General features: G+C 28.2%; 1 protein-coding gene across 1 annotated transcript in view; it reads left to right on the plus strand.

Annotated features, from left to right (window-relative positions):
* LOC100210297 (uncharacterized) overlaps positions 1-19,769 on the plus strand; it is a 42,145-nt gene that overhangs the window by 7,628 nt on the left and 14,748 nt on the right. The window contains exons 2-3 of the mRNA XM_065790990.1: positions 9,395-9,647; positions 17,180-17,266. Coding sequence (XP_065647062.1) covers positions 9,395-9,647; positions 17,180-17,266 — 340 coding nt within the window. The remainder of the gene's footprint in view (positions 1-9,394; positions 9,648-17,179; positions 17,267-19,769) is intronic.

A 19,769-nucleotide genomic window follows, 5' to 3' on the forward strand; every position in this document is an offset into this window, starting at 1 on the left:
GAACTTGAAACAGTTGCTTGTATAGAGGTTGCTTATAAAGAATGTTGCTTATAGAGAGGTTGCCTAATATATATATATATATATATACATATATATATATATATATATATATATATATATATATATATATATATATATATATATATATATATAAATATATATATATATATATATATATATATATATATATATATTGTTTCCAGTTTAGGATGTTGAATGCTGGATTTTCTTGACTCAATGCATGGGTTTTGCTTTTGTCTCTGTTTTTATGACTAGGCAACTCATTCTATTATCTCCTAATGAGGGTACAGCTCTAAAACTCAGTTTTATGGTTCTGAGGCCGGCTGGTAGTCAGGTTTCCCGAACACTGTGGTAGCTCTCAGAGAGGCTGATTCCATCAACAGCTATAAAAGAATCAAAGTATTAACAGTGCCGTGTTGCGCATAGATGGTGTCCCTGTTTGTACTTTAGGTGTGCATTGTCGAGGCCACATTTGAAGCCCTTTGTTACGGCTTAGGGTTTATTAGTAGTAATGAGACAATTGCTTAGGCTATTAAACAGTGTTCTGAGTATAATATATATATTATAATATATATTATACTTTTTTGAGAATAAAGTACCAAAAACTATAAAAAAAAAAAAACCATCATCATCACTAAATTCTCTAAACCTATCATTCACTAATATTCGTAGTCTTCGAAGTAACTTTTCTTCTGTTGAGTCTTATCTCTTGCAAAGTTCACCAGACCTACTTGTTCTTTGTGAGACTAATTTGAGTTCAACTGTCTCATCTTGTGATCTTAGTGTTGTTGGTTATCTTCCTCTAATTCGTAAAAACTCCAATAGTCACATGCTTGACCTAGGCATTTACATTTGTAAGAATTCACCCATTTGTCATGAAACTAGGTTTGAATCCACAGACTATTCTTTTATGTGCTTTCGTTTAGCACCACTTCACTCTATTGCCTTTCTCTTTGTTCTATATCGTTCTCCTTCATCTCAAGACTGTACACTTTTTGACGTTATTTCTGATCATATTGACCAAGCCCTCTCTCTTTATCCATCAGCTAATATAGTTGTTGTCGGTGACTTTAATGCTCACCACTCTGAATGGCTTGGCTCTAGAATCAGTGATTCGGCAGGCATTAAAGCCCACAACTTTTGCCTTTCTCAATCCCTAACTCAAATAGTCAACTTTCCAACTCGCTATCCAGACAACCCGAAACATTTACCATCTCTACTCGACTTATGTCTTGTTTCTGATCCTAGTCAGTGCTCAGTTTCTCCACATTCACCCTTAGGTGCTTCTGATCACAGTTTGATCTCTCTAAAACTAATATCTCATTCTTCTTCATCACCTGAATCCCCCTATTATCCAACCTCTTACAACTACAGTAAAGCTGACTGGGATTCTTTCCGTGATTTTCTTCGTGATGGCCTTTGGGTAGAAATCTTTCGTCTTCCTGTCAACAAATGTGCTTCTTACATAACTTCGTGGATTCAGGCTAGCATGGAATCTTTTATTCCCTCTCAACGATTCCAGGTCGAGCCTCACTGTCCTCCATGTTTTTCTTCATACTGTGCTGTTGCGATTGCCAATCGAAACCGTTACTTCCATATTTATCAGCAAAACAATTCTCCAGAAAACAGGCGTCTGTTTATTACTGCTAGAAACAATTGTAAACAGGTTTTGTCTAACGCCAAAACCCGCTATTCTCAGGTCGTGAATTCTCGTATCTCATCTCAAAAATTAGGCTCTTGTGACTTCTGGAGAATCTTTAATAATATCAATAAAAAGGGTAAATCTATAACTCCACCTCTCTTGAATGGTTCAGACTTTGTCACCTCACCTAAAGACAAAGCTGAATTGTTTGCTAAAAATTTTTCATCAATATCATCTCTTGATTCCACTAGTTGCTTTCTACCTGATATTGCCAACAAACAGGTTGATCCATTGCTTGACATTCATATCACTTCAGCATCTGTATCTAAAGTGATTTCCTGCCTAGACTCTTCTTCAGCTTGTGGTCCGGACAACATACCTGTTATTGTCTTGCAGAAGTGTTCTCCGGAGCTGTCGTCTATACTCTCAAAATAATTCAACAAGTGCTTATCAGAGTCTTGCTTTCCAGCCTGCTGGAAAGCGGCATCTGTTATTCCTATTTTCAAAAATTCTGGAGAGCGATCTGATTCGTCTAACTACCGTCCCATAAGTCTTCTTCCTGTCATAAGCAAGGTTTTTGAATTTTTAATTAACAAGCACTTAATTTCTCATCTTGAATCTATTCACTTACTTTCTGACCATCAATATGGTTTTCGATCTTCTCATTCTATAGCTGATTTGTTAACAGTAGTAACTTACAATCGTACATTAGATAAAGGTGGAGAGGTTAAGGCCATCGCTCTTGATATTTCAAAAGCTTTTGATAAAGTTTGGCATGCTGTTTAAGCTTTCTTCTTATGGTGTATCCAGCAACATTTTTAAGATCATTGAATCCTTCCTTTCTAATCGTAGCATAAAAGTTGTCCTCGATGGACAACACTCTTCTTCTTATTCTGTAACTTCAGGGGTTCCTCAAGGTTCTATCCTTGGCCCTATACTCTTTTTAATTTACATTAACGATCTTCCAGATATTCTCTCATCTAAGGTGGCATTGTTTGCTGATGACACTACCATTTACTCTTGTCGTGATAAAAACCAACACTCTCTGATTGCTTGGAGGGGGCATTTGAGCTTGAAAAGGATCTTAATTCTGCTACAGCATGGGGCTCACAGTGGCTGGGCTCACAGTGGCTGATGATTCAGATAAAACTCAATTTTTTTTAGCCAATCGTTATCGCAATAATTCAGATCTTCCTATATTTATGAACGGTGGTGTACTCGATGAGTCATCTACTCTTCATCTTCTAGGATTAGCTCTTACTTCCAATCTTTCTTGGAAACCATATATCAAATCAGTTGCAAAATTAGCATCTGCTAAGGTTGCATCTCTTTATCGACTTGTCACTTTCTTACTTCGGATTCTACTCTCTATTTCTATAAATTTCAAGTCCGGCCTTGTATGGAATATTGTTGTCATATCTGGGGCAGATCCTCTAATGATGCCCTTTCTCTTTTAGACAAGGTGCAAAAACGCGTTGTAAACATAGTTGGACCTGCTCTTGCAGCCAACCTCCAACCATTATTACATCGTCGTAATGTTGCTTCTCTTTTTCTTTCTACAAATACTATAATGGGCACTGCTCTAAAGAGCTAGCGTCTCTTGTGCCACCTACTATAATTCATTCTCGTGTTACTCGTCATTCAATTAAGTGTCATCCTTTTTCTGTGACTGTTCCTAAGTGCTCCAAAAACGCTTTTTCGTCTAGTTTTTTTCCTCGAACATCAGCTCTTTGGAATTCGCTTCCTTTATCTTGCTTTCCTGACTCATATAATTTGCAATCTTTTAAGTTGTCTGTCAATCGTTATCTTGCTCTACAATCTTCATCTTTTCTCTTTCAGTAACTTCCAACTTTAATTAGTGGCTGCTTGCAGCCTTGTTGGAAGCGAAGATGTTTAAAAAAAATAATATATATATATATATATATTTATATATATATAAAAAAAATAGGTCCTGACTTAGAGAATAAGTTTTTGATTTTTTCTTAAATAGTTAAATTCAATATATATATATATATATATATATATATATATATATATATATATATATATATATATATATATATGTATATATATATATATATATATATATATATATATATATCAAAGTAACTCAATTCAGCGAATATATTTTGTATTGTTAGAAGTTATATTGTGTCACTAGCGTCTTTTATATATATATATATATATATATATATATATATATATATATATATATATATATATATATATATATATATATATATATGTATATTTGTATTATATATATATATATATATATTTCAAATACCGCATTGTAATTAAAGTTATTTTATTAACGGGTTAAAAATCATACAAACAGTTTTTTTTTTCTCACTATAACAAAAGTTACAAATAAAATCTAAGTTCCTATTTGAAAAATCATTTTTATTATTTTTTTCAAGTATGAACTAAATTTTATTTTGAAAAAAATGTTTTTTTCATAAAATGTAGCATAATATTTGGTTATTTTCTTATAATTTTACAGTTTTGTTTTTGGTTATTTTATTAACTGGTAATATATTTTTTCTTATTTTTTTTGTAAACTCTTTTTAATAATATTTTTAAACAATAAAGAGTTGTTTTTTTATTTTTCTATTTTATTTTTTATTTATCAGTTACCAAAAACATATTCGTGATCATAATTTATTTTCATAAATTAAACAAATGTCATTAAAACTTTACGTTATTGAATTGACAATAAATAAAATATCTTATTAATAAAATATTTACATCAAAATAAATCGTGCATTTTTAAACTATTATGACTAAAAATAATTTATATATTGAAAAGGAATTTATATATATATTTGCTTAAGATAAAACTCAAAACAATTTTCATCAAAAAATCAACAAAAAAATTATTAAACAGTTTCTTTAACAAAAAATCTATTACTTTACAATTGCGGTTAAATGCTTTTACTTACGACTTTATTTCTCCTGATTAAATATCACGTAAACGATATCAAAAGATACTTTAAATATTTTAAAAGATAAAAGTTTTTGCGTAACGCAAAACTGCTGAATGCGTAGGCAAATCACCTTTTTGCAGGCAAAATGCGAGCCGCGTAACGCTTCTTAACAAGGCCTGATATATATATATATATATATATATATATATATATATATATATATATATATATATATATATATATATATATTTATATATATATATATATATATATATATATCTGGCATTGTTGTATAAATATATATAAAAAAGCACATGAATAAATTAAAATTGATTGTGTTTTAATAAAGTTTTACACGGTTATGTTTTGTATCATATCATAAATTCATCAAAAAAATAATTGTCATCAATAATTGTTTTTCTGATATTATTTATTCAAGCAATTTTTAAAGTTTTCTAGAAAAATTGTTAAAAACAACATTGTAGTTGACCAAATATTTTTAAGTCTATAATAATAAGGTTTAAAAGTTTATTAGAAAATATTAGATTGCTATATTATTGAAACGATATATTATTTTACAAATAATGTTTTGTGTTGAGTTTTTATTTATTTTCATATTTAGAAAATTTCTTCATTACTTTTTTTAAATTTGAAAAGTGTAAAAATCACACCTTAGATGAGAACTCCATTGCTCACAACTCAATCAAGTAATTAAAAGAACTTTTGTAATTAAAACTTGTATGAATGAGTTCGATAATTTTAAAATTTTGAAAAATTTTAAAAGTTTTTTGTTACATAATTCATTTTTAAACAAACAAGTTTTTATTACTGTCTATTTAAAAAAATTTATTACTATTTATTAAATTTGAATTTTAAATAAGCGTGTATTTATTATTTTCACTTTGATTAAGTTGTATTTTAGATACCAAGTTAAAAATGCAACAAAAAAAAAATATCTATTAAAAAGTATATTTTATTTTTAAAAATTTGCTTCATTACGTAATACAGGGTGAGGCAAAATTAACTCCCCTATTTGAAAGAGCTGTTATTTTTTTTGTTGTTGATATTAACTTTCATTTTTTTTTTTTTTAAGGGAAATGATTTACACCTTTTCCCTTACAAAATCCAGTTAGTACAAAAGCTATTGTCCAGAGACCATAATCAGCGTTTGAAGTACAGTAATGTCATTTTGAATATTGCGAGAGAAATTGATAATTTTAGTGAAAAAATGATGAGTGACGAAGCAAATTTTTATCTCAGTGGCCATGTCAATAAACAAAATTCTCAATTCTGGGGAAGTGAAAGCCCACAAATCATTTATGAAACATCATTGCATCCACAAAAAATTGCATTGGCCTGCAAGATCACCTGATTTAACAGTTCCAGACTTCTTTTTATGGGGTTATTTAAAAGAAAAGGTGTACATGAATAAACCACAAACTCTTGATCAACTGAAAAACAATAAAATAGAAACAAGAAATAGAAAACATACAGGTTGAAATACTCCAAAAAGTAATGAAAAATTCAATAAAAAGAGCTGATTTGTGTAGAACCGCTAATGGCGGACATTTAGTTAATATCATTTTTGAAAATTGACAAACAAAAAATTTAAATGCTAAATAAACATATTATCTGAAAAAAAAAAAAAATCTTTCATTTTTTCAAAATTGTAAGCAAACCAAATGGGGGACTTAATTTTGCCTCACCCTGTACTTGTTAAAGTGATTATGTTTTTTTAAATTCGCTAGATATTTTTTCCTATTTTTTTTTACGTAAGTAAAGTTCTGCTCAACCTAAAAAGCATTAAATTTTGCTGTTCATAAAAAAAAGTGTGCAGGTGATTGTCCGCCATTCCTGCCTGGGCGTATATATATATATATATATATATATATATATATATATATATATATATATATATATATATATATATATATACACACATGTATATATATATATACACATATATATATATATATATATACACACATGTATATATATATACACATATATATATATATATATATATATATATATATACACACACATTTATATATACAGTACTGTGAATATGTTTTAGACCACTTGTATAATTAGACGTATTTACAATTTTTTTTCTATGTAATTTTTTTAAAGCGTACTTAAGTTTAATAATATATAAGAAAAGTTGAAAGAATATATTATTTTAAATTAATAAACAAAATTTATGAGGGAACATGAGGGATTTGTTTGTTTATTTATTAAACAATGTGTCATAATAACTACATCCAAAACAGGATATTCGAAGACTGCTATTACAGAAATCATTAAAAAGTTTAGAGTAACTGGCTCCCTTAAAGATAGAAAGAAAAGTTGTAGTCCTCCTAAGCTAACAAAAGATGACAATAAATATTTAAAAATCCTTTCTTTAAGAAATAGAAAAAAAGCATCAACCAAGTTGGCAAAGGACATTAACACAACAACTGGGGAAAATGACAGCTCTTCTTGTATTCGACGACACCTACTTAAATTGGGATTAAGAGGGTGTGATGCAATTCGAAAAACCATTATTACGGCGTGGCAATAAAGAATATGACTTAAATATGCAAAACAACACAAAGATTGGGCCAAGGAAATGTTTAATCAGGTTCTGTACACCGATGAGTTCAAATTGGAAATTTTTGGAACAAAAGGACGCCAATATGTTTGAAGAAGAATTGAAGAAGCCTATCAGCCTGAGTGTTTAAACTCTACTATTAAACACAGTGGAGACTCTTTACAAGTTTGGGGCTGTTTATCTTCATCTGGAGTTGGTGATATGATCAAAATAGAGGGGCAACTCACCAGGGAATGTTATGTAGATATCCTAAGGCACCATGCTGTATCATCCGGAATGAGACTAATAGGTCACCATTTTATTCTGCAGCAGGACAATGACCCAAAACAATGTTCCTGAGTGGTAAAAAATTATTTGAATGAAATGACAGAGGAAGGAGTACTGGAAAGGTTGATCCATTGCTTGACATTCGTATGACTCCAGCTTTTGTATCTAAAGTGGTTTCCTGCCTAGACTCTTCCACAGCTTGCGGCCCGGACAACATACCTGTTATTGTCTTCCAAAAGTGTTCTCCGGAGCTGTCGTCTATATTCTTAAAACTATTCAACAAGTGCTTATCAGAGTCTTGTTTTCCAGCCTGCTGGAAAGCGGCATCTGTTTTCCCTATCTTCAAAAATTCTGGAGAGCGATCTGATTTGTCTACCTACTGTCCCATTAGTCTTCTTTCTATCATAAGCAAGGTTTTTGAATCTTTAATTAACAAACGCTTAATTTCTCATCTTGAATCTAATAACTTACTTTCTGAAAATCAATATGGATTTCGATCTTCTCGTTCTATAGCTGATTTGCTAACAGTAATAATCGGTTATATCGTACATTAGATAAAGGTGGAGAGGTTAAGGTCATTGCTCTTGACATTTCTAAAGCTTTTGATAAAGTTAGACATGCTGATCTTCTCCATAAGCTTTCTTCTTACGGTGTATCTGGCAACACCTTTAAGATTATTGAATCCTTCCTTTCCAATCGTAGTATAAAAGTTGTCCTTGATGGACAGCACACTTATTCTTTTTCTGTAACTTCAGTGGTTCCTCATGGTTCTATCCTTGGCCCTATACTGTTTTTTATTTACATTAATGATCTTCCAAATATTTTCACATCTAAGATGGCATTGTTCGCTGATGATACTACCATTTATTCTTGTTGTGATAAGAAACCAACACCCATTATATATATATATATATATATATATATATAAATATACATATATATATATATATATATATATATATATATATATATATATATATATATATATATATATATATATATATATATATATAAATAAATATATATATGCCATTCTGAAACGATAAGATAAAAAAAGAATAACTACGCAAATTATGTTTACCCATTGGCATTATTGTTTGTTTTTTTTCATTCTGAGGCCTGGCATTTTTGTATGCATACTTTTTATTTTACAATCAATTTTTTGTTTTATAAGTTTTTGTTTGGTGATATATTTGTTGTATATCTTCATTAATATTAGTGTTTATAAAACAGTTTATTTTTTATTATTACTGTAAGTACTGTTTAGTTGCATTCACTGTCTTATTTATTTTTAAATATTCCTCTATTAATCTTTATTTTTGTCTTGGCAATTGTCAAAATATGCTTTGTTTGAAAAATAATTTTATTTTATTTTAATGTACTTCATTTCTTCCCTCAGGCGTTCACTGCTTGTGTGTCACCATTCGGCGAATTTTGTATGCCAAAGTTTTTGAAATAAAAAAGTCATGGAGAAAATAAAATGATTATGATAATTGATTACTTTTTAGTAAATAGTTTTGTTAGTTACACTGTAATGTTTTGTATCATATCATAAATGCATAAGAGGTTCTTCAGCAATGGTTGTTTTTCTGGTATTTATATTTTCTGAATTAGTTTTGATAGTATCAACGACAATTCATAGTCTTTTATTATTTTTTATTTGTTTGTTTTTAAGAGGATACTTGAATTCTAAAATTCTTTATAACTTTTACATGGAGTTATTATAATTACTATGTATAAAGTCTGGGTTTTATAGTGACCCTATTTGGACTTTAACAATTGTGGTGCTTACTTGTTCATTTGTCTATCTAAATTTAAAAATGCATAAAGAAAATTTTTTTTTAATAAAATATTTTACAAGATTAGATTTTTATTTAATATTTGTTATTTTGCTTCACACAGATTGTCTTGTATATTAGTGTAAAAGAATTTCAAAAATTTTAGATCTCTAAATCATGATGATTCAGAAAATTCCTTTATTAATGTTTTGTCTGATTTGGAGCAATTTCGTCATCGATTAGAACAGTCACGCGAGCGAATGCATTTTATGCGACCAAATCTTTTACATAGACTACGACGAAGGCGTTCTTCACGTGCTGTTGTTACTGATGGGCCTCTTATCACAAGCAATATGTTGGATACTAGAAATAATGTTATACCCGAGACAATCAGTGATGATTCAGTTTTAGTTGTTGATGTAAGTGTTTTATAATGTAAAAGTTTCAAGTCTTTCAATATTTAAATTTCTTTTAATGTTAAGTTTATATAAGATAAAACTTAGTTCACAATTTTGAATTAAGTGTTTTTGTTTTGTATGTTCTAAATTTATGAAATTTTAATTTTAATTGTATTCAAACATTGATTTTTAGTGTTTTCAAATAATAATTTTGTTGTTTATGAACTGTTTTAGGTAGTTTTTTTTACATAATAATTTTCAAAATCTTTTATTGTGATACAAAATTTCTTAATTTATGCATTTATTTTATACACATTATGTTGGTTTGCTATGTTGAAATGTTTAAATGTTAAACAAACATGTTTAAACTGGTTTGATTAAAGCAACAATGCTAACTGATGCTTTTTGAAGGTAGAAACAACAAAAATCTTATATAGAACATCAGGTTTGTACAACTAAATTAAGGTATTACATTAAGTACAAAAATTTGGCATTTTTCAGAAACATAAGTATCTTTAAAATGACTTTTTTTTTTTGGTGTTTTATATTCTTAGCAAGAATAAAAAGATATTTTGATATTTTGTAAATGTTAAGTTAAATTATTCAACTTGTTTCATTCTGAGAAATCTTCTCCAGCTTTTTCATATTTCGCATCTCTTCTTTGTGTGATATAGTAGAGAGAATGCAAGAAAGAAAGACAATTGTTTGCGATTAAACTTTGAATGAATTTGATACTTCTATTTTAATTTAAGAGAGTTTTTTATTCCATTAAAATTCCTCAGCCCTTGAAATTAGGAAAACTATAGTCTGCAAAAAATGCCGACCTAAAATTGTTTTAGGTTGGCATGGTTTAGGCAACTGGTTGGCAAAAGGTTTTAAAACAAGATTCAATAAATTGAAAAACATGCAAATTTTTGGCATAAAGTTGACAGAAAAAAAAAATGCAGAGTTTGTAGATTTTCTTTCAAATGTTGACTTGTGCTAAAAAATTGAATAAATGAGTGAAAATTTTGTCTATTTTATTTTAATTGATTTGTTTACAGTTTAGAAAAAAGGTATGTATTTAGAATTTAAATATTGGTTTTGCTTTTTAATATTAAATATTTTATTAGGCTTTTAAATAAAAGTTTGCTTTTACTTTTTTTTTGTAATGTTTAAAACGTCTATTTTGGTGTTATCTTTTTAAATTAATTTGTTTAGAATTTAAATAAAACATTTGTTTTGCCTTTTTTAATTATTTTATATCAAATTTACATAAAACAATTGTTTTTTTTTAATTTTTTTGTTCAGAATTTACATAAAACAATCGTTTTTTTGTTTTTATTTTAATTATTTTGTATAGAACAAAAAAATTATTATTATTTAAAATTTAAACTTTTGTTTTGCCGCTTTAAATTCATTTGAAACAAAATTTAGTTTTAAAATTCTGAGGTCAGCAAAAATTCCTGATCTCACTTTCATGTTGACAGTTAGAGTTGTTGACAGAAGTTGTTAACAGTTAGAGTTGTTGACATGTTGACAGAAATGCCGAAGGACAATTGTTGTTTCGAGTTCTGTCACTTATTTTAAAGTATACCTTTATACTTTCCTAACTTAAAATAAACAGTAAAAATGCAAATAAAGAGTTTTGAATAATAAGAACACATAAAAAAAACATAATATATTGAACATATTAAAAAATCTAAACTAGAGAAAAACTGACATCAATTAAAAAATAAGGTTTTTTTTAACTTTTGAATGAAGGATCTTGCTTGTTAATGACAACACTTTTTTTTTTTTACATTAAAAAAACAAGAAAAACATTGTTTTCAATCAACTTAATTTATTTCTTCTTTGTGCATATATTAATATGCACAAAGAAGAATTAAATGTTTTGTTTTTTTGTTGTTGTTTTTTTATTATGATCTTTTGAACCTTAAGGAATTTTAAACCAATTGTGATTTCCCCGTTATACTCGGTGCCATCAGGCTGGCTAACATCCTAAACATAATTACATCTAGAGCTCTTTATGAATTAAATCAAGACTTTGAAAAAAATGCTTTTTGAAATTTAGTATTTTTTATTTAAATTTTATTGGTGCATCAATGAAGTTGCGACCCACTGTGCTCAACTAAAATGCTTCAAGTAGATCTTTTAAAAAAGTGGTTGGGGCATGACAAAGAAAAATCTTGTAAAAAAAATGTTGCAAATTTTGTTTTAAAAGAATCATTAAAAAGATTAAAAAGACTAAGATTAAACACACAAATTATATGAAGTCTTTTTCTCACACAAATTATATGAAGTCTTTTTCTCAACTGTGCTTTTGGACCTTATCTGAAAGTGAGAGTTATTGTTATTTGTCAAAATTGGAATGTCAACAATATTGTGATAGATGCTTGCAGTAAATAACTGAGTTTTGTTGGAGTTAAAATCCACAAGCCTCTTCTCAAACTCTACTTGCTCTAAGCTGTTGCAGAAGAGAGATCAGGTTAAAGATTGGCTGCTTGTTCTATGTGATGTGAAAACTTGTCAAGACATGTGTATAAAGTTGAGTCATCTGCAAATAAACTTTAGATGTAAGACTGTCAGGAAAATATTGTAGATAAGAAACAATACAGGAGCAAAGAATTACTGGAAGAAGAATGGAAGCCTTTGAGAATGACTTTAATACTGCAGTTAGAAAGAAATGATTTAATCTTAAAACTTTTATATAAAGAAACTAATACTAGAGCCAACACTAATCATTGGATAGTTAAAGAGATCAGAGTGTTTTCTGGAGTTTTTAAATATTGAAACCACTTATTTAGCACATAATAATAGTTTAGCTAGGATTGAAGAGAATTTTGGAGAACACTTTTGTAAGACTATGATGGAAATGTTGTCTGAACCACAAATCTTAGAAGATTAAAATTGATAATTGACTTTAGCATTGGAAGATTTAGTAAACTGAGAATAACGAAGCTTGGCATCTGAAAGAACCTTTTTACATTAACTCCTTGCAATATTAAAAGACATTTGTTCTCAATAAAGATGTTTTTGTGAAAAAGAAGAAAAAAATGATAACAGTTTAATATAGCAACTGCACAACAGGTGAAAAATGTGGAGTAGAATGTGGCTTGATTTAAAACCAAAATAAAGAAATAAAAGCTTCCATACCTGTTTAAATTCAGAAGTTAAGGTAAAAGACACATTTATGCATGCACAATATGGATACAAACATATATGTTTGCTATTTATTTAGATGCTGGGATACAATATTATTATATATTTGTGTAAACTTTAGTATTTATATGATGTAGTATTTGCCGAAAAAGAAGATGATGATGAGATGGATGTGTGGTATGACTCTAACAAAACAAGAAAAGGAGCCAAAATCTTAAACAGAGATTAAAAAAATGTATCAAACAACATTTATCAAATAAGATTAAAGTAGTTTGGGTATTATCTAAGGGATTGCGGTAGTGAGAAAAGTCGGTATTATATTCTGGTCGGTAGTAAGAAAAGTCGGTATTACATTCTGGTCAGTATTAATAACCAATCACTACCGAAGTTATGATATTGAAAGTGAAAGTAAGTTTTTTAAATATCAACACTTTCAAAAGTTTGGTATTGAACGGTATCTTTTGAAAGTGTTTGGTAGTGAAAACTTGAATAATCACCACTATCAAAAGAACCAAACACCTCTTTTGGTTAACCCGCCTACAAGACAAAATATACTATCTTAAATGATTGTTCATATTTTTTACAACACTCTAACCTTTTAAAATTTTTCAAAAAAAATAAACATTTTTAAATTGGTTTTCATTTCCCCAGGGACAAAATATGTATCAAGACTTGATCAAAATTACATTTTTTTTTTAATATTTTATTAATAAAAATAAATATAGTTCAAACTCAAGTCTCCATCACTTGTGAGCAGAGATGCGGAGTCCCAAAAAGGACTCCGGATTTGAAAGTCACAAAAAGATTACTTTATCCTAGTTTTTGGTATCCAGGAGCTTTAAAAATATAAATAAGTTTATGGACTACTAATAGGAAAAAAAATTAAGACTTTTAGGTTAGAGAAACAATCAGTTTTTGAACCCGGAGTCCTTAGGTATAATTGCGGCAAGGAGTCCGGGACTCCAGGACTCCAGGCTTAAGTTTTAAGTCATTAAATCTCATGAACTTCTTATAGCAGATCATAAGTCAACAATCATGTTTGGAGCTTCTGGACACTACAGACTTGGAAAAAGTAGAGATATAAAGCCGGAGTCCTTTTGGGACTCCGCATCCCTGCTTGTGAGAAATACAAACAATGAATTTAAAAAAGTTCATACATTATTATAAAAACTCGTTTGACTATTTTTTTTTTTGAAGAATTATAACCAATACTTAATACAAACAATTGAAAGAACTTGCTATTTACAGTATTTAAACCCATTAACTTTACAAATGCTCCACTTAATTGGCAAAATATTAGTACCATACATCAATAAATGATTTTGATGAGACAAAAAAAAAATGATTTATTGAGCCCCAATTTATTAAAGAATCAGAATAAATATTTTCAAATGGTGTTTTTATTTTAGAAAATTTTAATGAAAGTACAAATCAAAGTCTTCATCAATGTTCTGCTTGTCTTCTTCAACTGACCACTTCTTAATAACAGCTTTTGAAATGTTTTGATTAATGTAAACAAGTTTTTCAATTGTGTCTGATTTTAACAATGTTCTTTTGCACGTAACAATGTTTCCTGCTTGTGAAACTTGTGCACTCTCTCAGATGACATTGATGATGCTGGAATACACAAAATACACTTTTCTGGCTACTCCTGCCAAAAGAGTTAGTTGAGGAGAGTGAATTTTTCACCAATTTAAAATGTCAAAATTTTTTGGTGGAAAGCCTAGTTGCTTGTACGCTTCTATTCAGTTTCAAATGGTGATGTTTTAGACATGCAAAAGTGAGGTAATTCCTAGCTGTTGTGGCTTATCATCTCTTGAAGGAGTCCTCAGCTGAGGAAAGGTCTTGTTGCTCTTGAGGTGTGCTTGCTGCTGGCAAATGTTGCATCTCTTGGGCTTGCTCATCTCCTAAAGCACATCTTTTCAACTGTGAAATAGTAAGACTCTTCCAAATCTTGGTAGTAAGTGACCTTTAAAGTTGGGGTCAAGGAAATTAGTTAATGCATTGTTGCTCAAACCTGAGGCACTCTTTGGAAACAAAGATTCTTCTCTGAATAGCAATTGACTTGTGTGTCAAAGATTCTTCTCTGAATAGCAATTGACTTGTGTGTTCTTGAAGCAAGCTTTTTGCAAGCTTGGAACGTCTCATAACTTCTACAGAACTGACACCTTGTGTTATTTTTAAGTGGAGAATATGTGCAGTACAGTAGTATTTTCATTGATCATTGATGATTTCTTTATTGCTGACAACATGTTAGCAGCACTATTAGAGACACACGCCATTTTGCAGTCTGGCTTAAAAAGTATTTCACTGATAATTGTGTTTGTTTTGAGAGCAATGTTATCTCCAGTGTGTCGCACGGGGAATCCAATACATCCAAGCAAAAAGTACTTAAGCTTATAGTTGGAGTTTATGTAGCGCAAAGTTAAAGCAGCATATGCATCATTGCTTCTACTTGTAGTAGAAGTTGTTTCTTACAGATCTGTTGTGAAACCAACAGCATCAACATTTGCCTTTTTCATAATCCAATCCTTTTTCATATTAATCAAAATTGCCTCTCTGATATTTTGGTATAAGATGGATAACTTGCTCCTTGAATATATGGAAGGTGCTTTAAGATTAACTTCAGGCATTGTGAAACCCATAAGATCTTTGAACCCATCAGAAGCAACATGTGTAAATGGTAAATTTGACACACACAAATATTTCATGATTTCTAAGTCTGCTATGAGCTGTCGCTTATCATTTGAGGAAAACTTTGTTTTAACTTTGCAATAAGAAGAAATGTCCATTTTCATTTTTTTACCTCCTTTAACAATCTGGGCTTGACTTAAATTTTTATCCGCAGCTTCACCAATTGTCTCCACAACCAATGCTTCAGTTGTAGTTTCAGAGGATCGCTTTTTTTTTGTCATTTTCAATACTGTTAAAAATGTCTTTGTGGCAGCCTCGAAGATGAAACTTTAGTCCTGTGGTGCTGCCTAGCTTGGTGCTTATTTTTAATGGGCACTGTTTGCATTGGGCAACATCTTTGCCGTGAAAATCTTTTTGAAAGAATTCCCAATAAGAATTTGCTCTTGGTTTTATCAACTCTTAAGATGTCACTTTCTTCAAAACAATAAAAAAATGTTATTCTCAAAATTAATTTTTTTAGACAGACCTGTAAATTTTATTTTAAAAAAAAATAACCTCTGCAAAAAAAAAATTAAATCATAAAAATAATTGAAAATTATTTATTTTATGAAATTTACTTAATACAGTAGAATCTCTCTAACTTGAATTTTATGGGGGAAAAATAAAAGTTCGAATTAGAGAGATTTTCGAATTATAGAAAATCGATTTTTCTTAAACGCATTTCATGGTTACTTTGAATTTAATCGAATTATGGAAGTTTTTGAATTAAGGAGATTTGAATTAGAGAGATTGTACTGTATATTTCAATTTAAATAAAAATTTTAATAGAGAATTATTTTAAATTAAATTTACATAATTTAATTTTAATAAAATGTCAAATGTTAAGGTAAAATGATGGATCAAGATGACAATATAAATCAGAAAACATCAGAAAACCTTTAGATATGTAATATGGAGTCCTTTAAAAAAAAGTGAAGTTGCTAAAATTAAAATAGTTCAACATAAAGCTACAAGAATGGAGAATCTAAAGAGTTTATCATATGAATAAAGAATTAGTTTTCTAAAAATAGAAACATTTTCCCAAGAATTTTTTAAAGTATTTTATAAAAACCTTGCAAACGAAAAAAAAAACACTTTTATAAAACATTTTCTTTACTATTTTTCTCTTGATTCATATTCATTGACAGCCTTTAAATTTCACACAATAATCTCTTATTTTTCGAAAATTATGATCGTATAAACTTATTTTTCGAAAATTATGATTGTATAAACTTATTTTTTGAAAATTTTGATCTCTTAAACTTTCAGAAAATTATGATCATATAAACTTTGCCGAATGAACATATAAACTTATGTGAACATATAAACTTATGTGAACATATAAACTTATCTAAACATATAAACTTATCTAAACATATAAACTTATGTGAACATATAAACGTATGTGATCATTTAAACTTATGTGATCATATAAACTTATGTGAACATATAAACTTTGTCGAATCATAAAAACCCAAAACTAAAAGATTATTGTATGAAATTTGTCAATGAATATAAAATTAGACAAAAATAATAAACAAAAAAAAATTATAAAATTGTTGCTCCCATGTTAAGAGCTGGGGGAAGAGCCCTAAATTTTATAATTTAAATTTAAATTTTTCATTATATAATACAAAAAAAAGTTCTAAACATTACTGGTTTGTAACCATTTACAAACCAGTAATGGATTTTTTGTTACTCAGTAAAATGTATACTTGAAATATAATTTTTTTTTGTAGGATCAGCATGATGATCATGAAATTGCTTTAAGAATGGCAACAGACCCTAATTTTTCTCCACCATATTATGCAATCTCAACAGAAGATGTATGCGATTTTTTTTTTTAATTGTAAAAGTTGTATTAATTTCATGTTTTTTGAATGACATTTTTGTGTCAAATCTTGTTAATCAAATTAATGCAAATTTTAATTTAAAATTATAAGTAAATCTAGAGTAATGCTAAGAATTATTTACTGCCTCATATTGTTGCAGAGGATGCAAAGAGTTAAAAAATTGAATGTTTACATTTAAAATTGTTGTCTTTTTAAAAAAATGCTTTTTTAACTTTTAAACTTTTGACTGATGTGTTGATACAAACAATATCAACATATCAGTCTACATTTGTTTTACTAATTGCATACCAATCTGTCTCTAAAAATAGAATTATTTTTTGTTATTATGGGATTGATATTTGGAAAATCATTTTACAGTAACAACATAATTTTTTAATAACGTAAGTCACTGGATTGGTATTTAGACATTTTGTGATGTTATCAAAACATTTTATAGCTGGTTATGATTTGAGTTTAACGCATTCTATGTAGTAAACGACCGGGGCTTTGGCTGGGGCTAGGTTTGATAACACATAGCAGCGACCGGGGCCAGGTTTATGACCAGGGCTGCATAAATATTGATAGATCCTAAAAAATGTTGTTTTTAATTAAAATTTATAATATGAGTTATAATTAAAAACAATACTTTTATAGGATCCATCAATTTTAATTCAACCCCGGCCGGGTTTATGACCGGGGCTGCATTAATATTAATAGATCCTATAAAAGTATTGTTTTTAATTATAACTTATATCGTAAATTTTAATTAAAAATAAGATTTTTATAGAATCTATCAATATTTATGCAGCCCTGGTCATAAACCTGGCCCCGGTCGCGCTATGTGTTATCAAACCTAGCCCCAGCTAAAGCCCGGTCTTCTACTAATTCTATGTTTGTATTAAGTTAAAATTTGCTTTTTAAAGAATAGAACTTTAAAATCTTTTTGAAATTTCAAATTCAAATACATCTCTATGTGGATATCTTACTTTCATATTAGTTAGTAGTAAACAGCTTTTCAATTTGATAAATTAGGTTTGTGTAGCTTTGTGTTATTATAGCTAATGTAGCTTTGTGTTAAATTTTCTCTAATATTTTTTTATCTGACAAAGAGCAATAGAAAATGAATGCTGTATTGTGAGTTTTAACCAATTCTGTACTGAAGTTTTTAAAACTTCTTTTAAGGACTATTCATGTATTTTATGGTTTTGGCTTTGATCAATGTTTTTAGTTTTTTGTTTCAAAGTGTGTATTAATAATTTTTCACTTTAAACTACATTATTATTTTTAAGTTACATTAATATTTTTATAATGAACTCCATTTTTGTGTGTGTGTTATTACAGCATTTTATCAGTTTCATTAATTTGGTTTAAAAAGTTTTTGGGATATTTTTTTATACAAAAAGCAATTTTCAATATGAGCTTTTATGTTTGTTTTTTTGATATTTTTGGTTCTTGCTGTCCTTAAGAACTTATTTTTTTGATATTTTTAGTTCTTGCTGTCCCTAAGAACTTATTTTTTTGATATTTTTGGTTCTTGCTGTCCTTAAGAACTTATTTTTTTGATATTTTTGGATCTTGCTGTCCTTAAGAACTTATTTTTTTTGATATTTTTGGTTCTTGCTGTCCTTAAGAACTTATTTTTTTGATATTTTTGGTTCTTGCTGTCCTTAAGAACTTATTTTGAAGTGAATAAAAAATTGGATAATATATTATATACATATATTTAATATTTTGGATTAGTGTTGAGTTATTATATACTTTTATAAAGTTAACAATTATCTTGCTTTTTATCTTTATTTGTTAAATATTTTTACAATCATTTTTAAATAAGTTTACATTTGTTAAATAACCTAATAATTCATAATGATCTATGGTATATACATATAATATGCTGGCCTTGTTAACAAGGGCAACACTGTTTGTATTTTATGTACAAAATGGCAATTTATATTATGTGTTTAGCCTTTTATGTTTTGCCAAAATTTTTATCAATCGCAATATTTAAACAGTCTTTTGAAATAGTTTATGCGGAAAACATTAAGCAATAACATTAAAACATTAATTAAAAAGTAATTACTTGTAAAAAATATTTTTACCACAATTGTGAAACAATTTATTTTATTATTTATTTATTTTTTGATAAAAAAAAAACAGATATTTAAATAAATTTTTTTCTACTTTCCGTAGAAAAAATAGATGTTAAGTTAAAATTATATAACTATCTGTTATCTAAAATTTTAATTTAAATTTATTTTATTATATTTAAATTCAATTTATCCAAATGATAATAAATTTAAACTTCTTTTATTAAATTTAATTTAAATTTTTTTGAAAATTTAAAAAGCTTCGTTTTACAATTTTTTTGAAACTTGAAAAATTTCCAAACTTTGTTAAAGAAAAGAAAATTCTTATAACTATATATAAATGCATTGCAGGATAAACCATAATCAAGCCTGCAGGCAAATTCTTTTAGATAATTTTTTTAGTGAACTTTATT

The sequence above is a fragment of the Hydra vulgaris genome, chromosome 02 (genome assembly GCF_038396675.1).
Source record: "Hydra vulgaris chromosome 02, alternate assembly HydraT2T_AEP".
NCBI lineage: Eukaryota > Metazoa > Cnidaria > Hydrozoa > Anthoathecata > Hydridae > Hydra > Hydra vulgaris.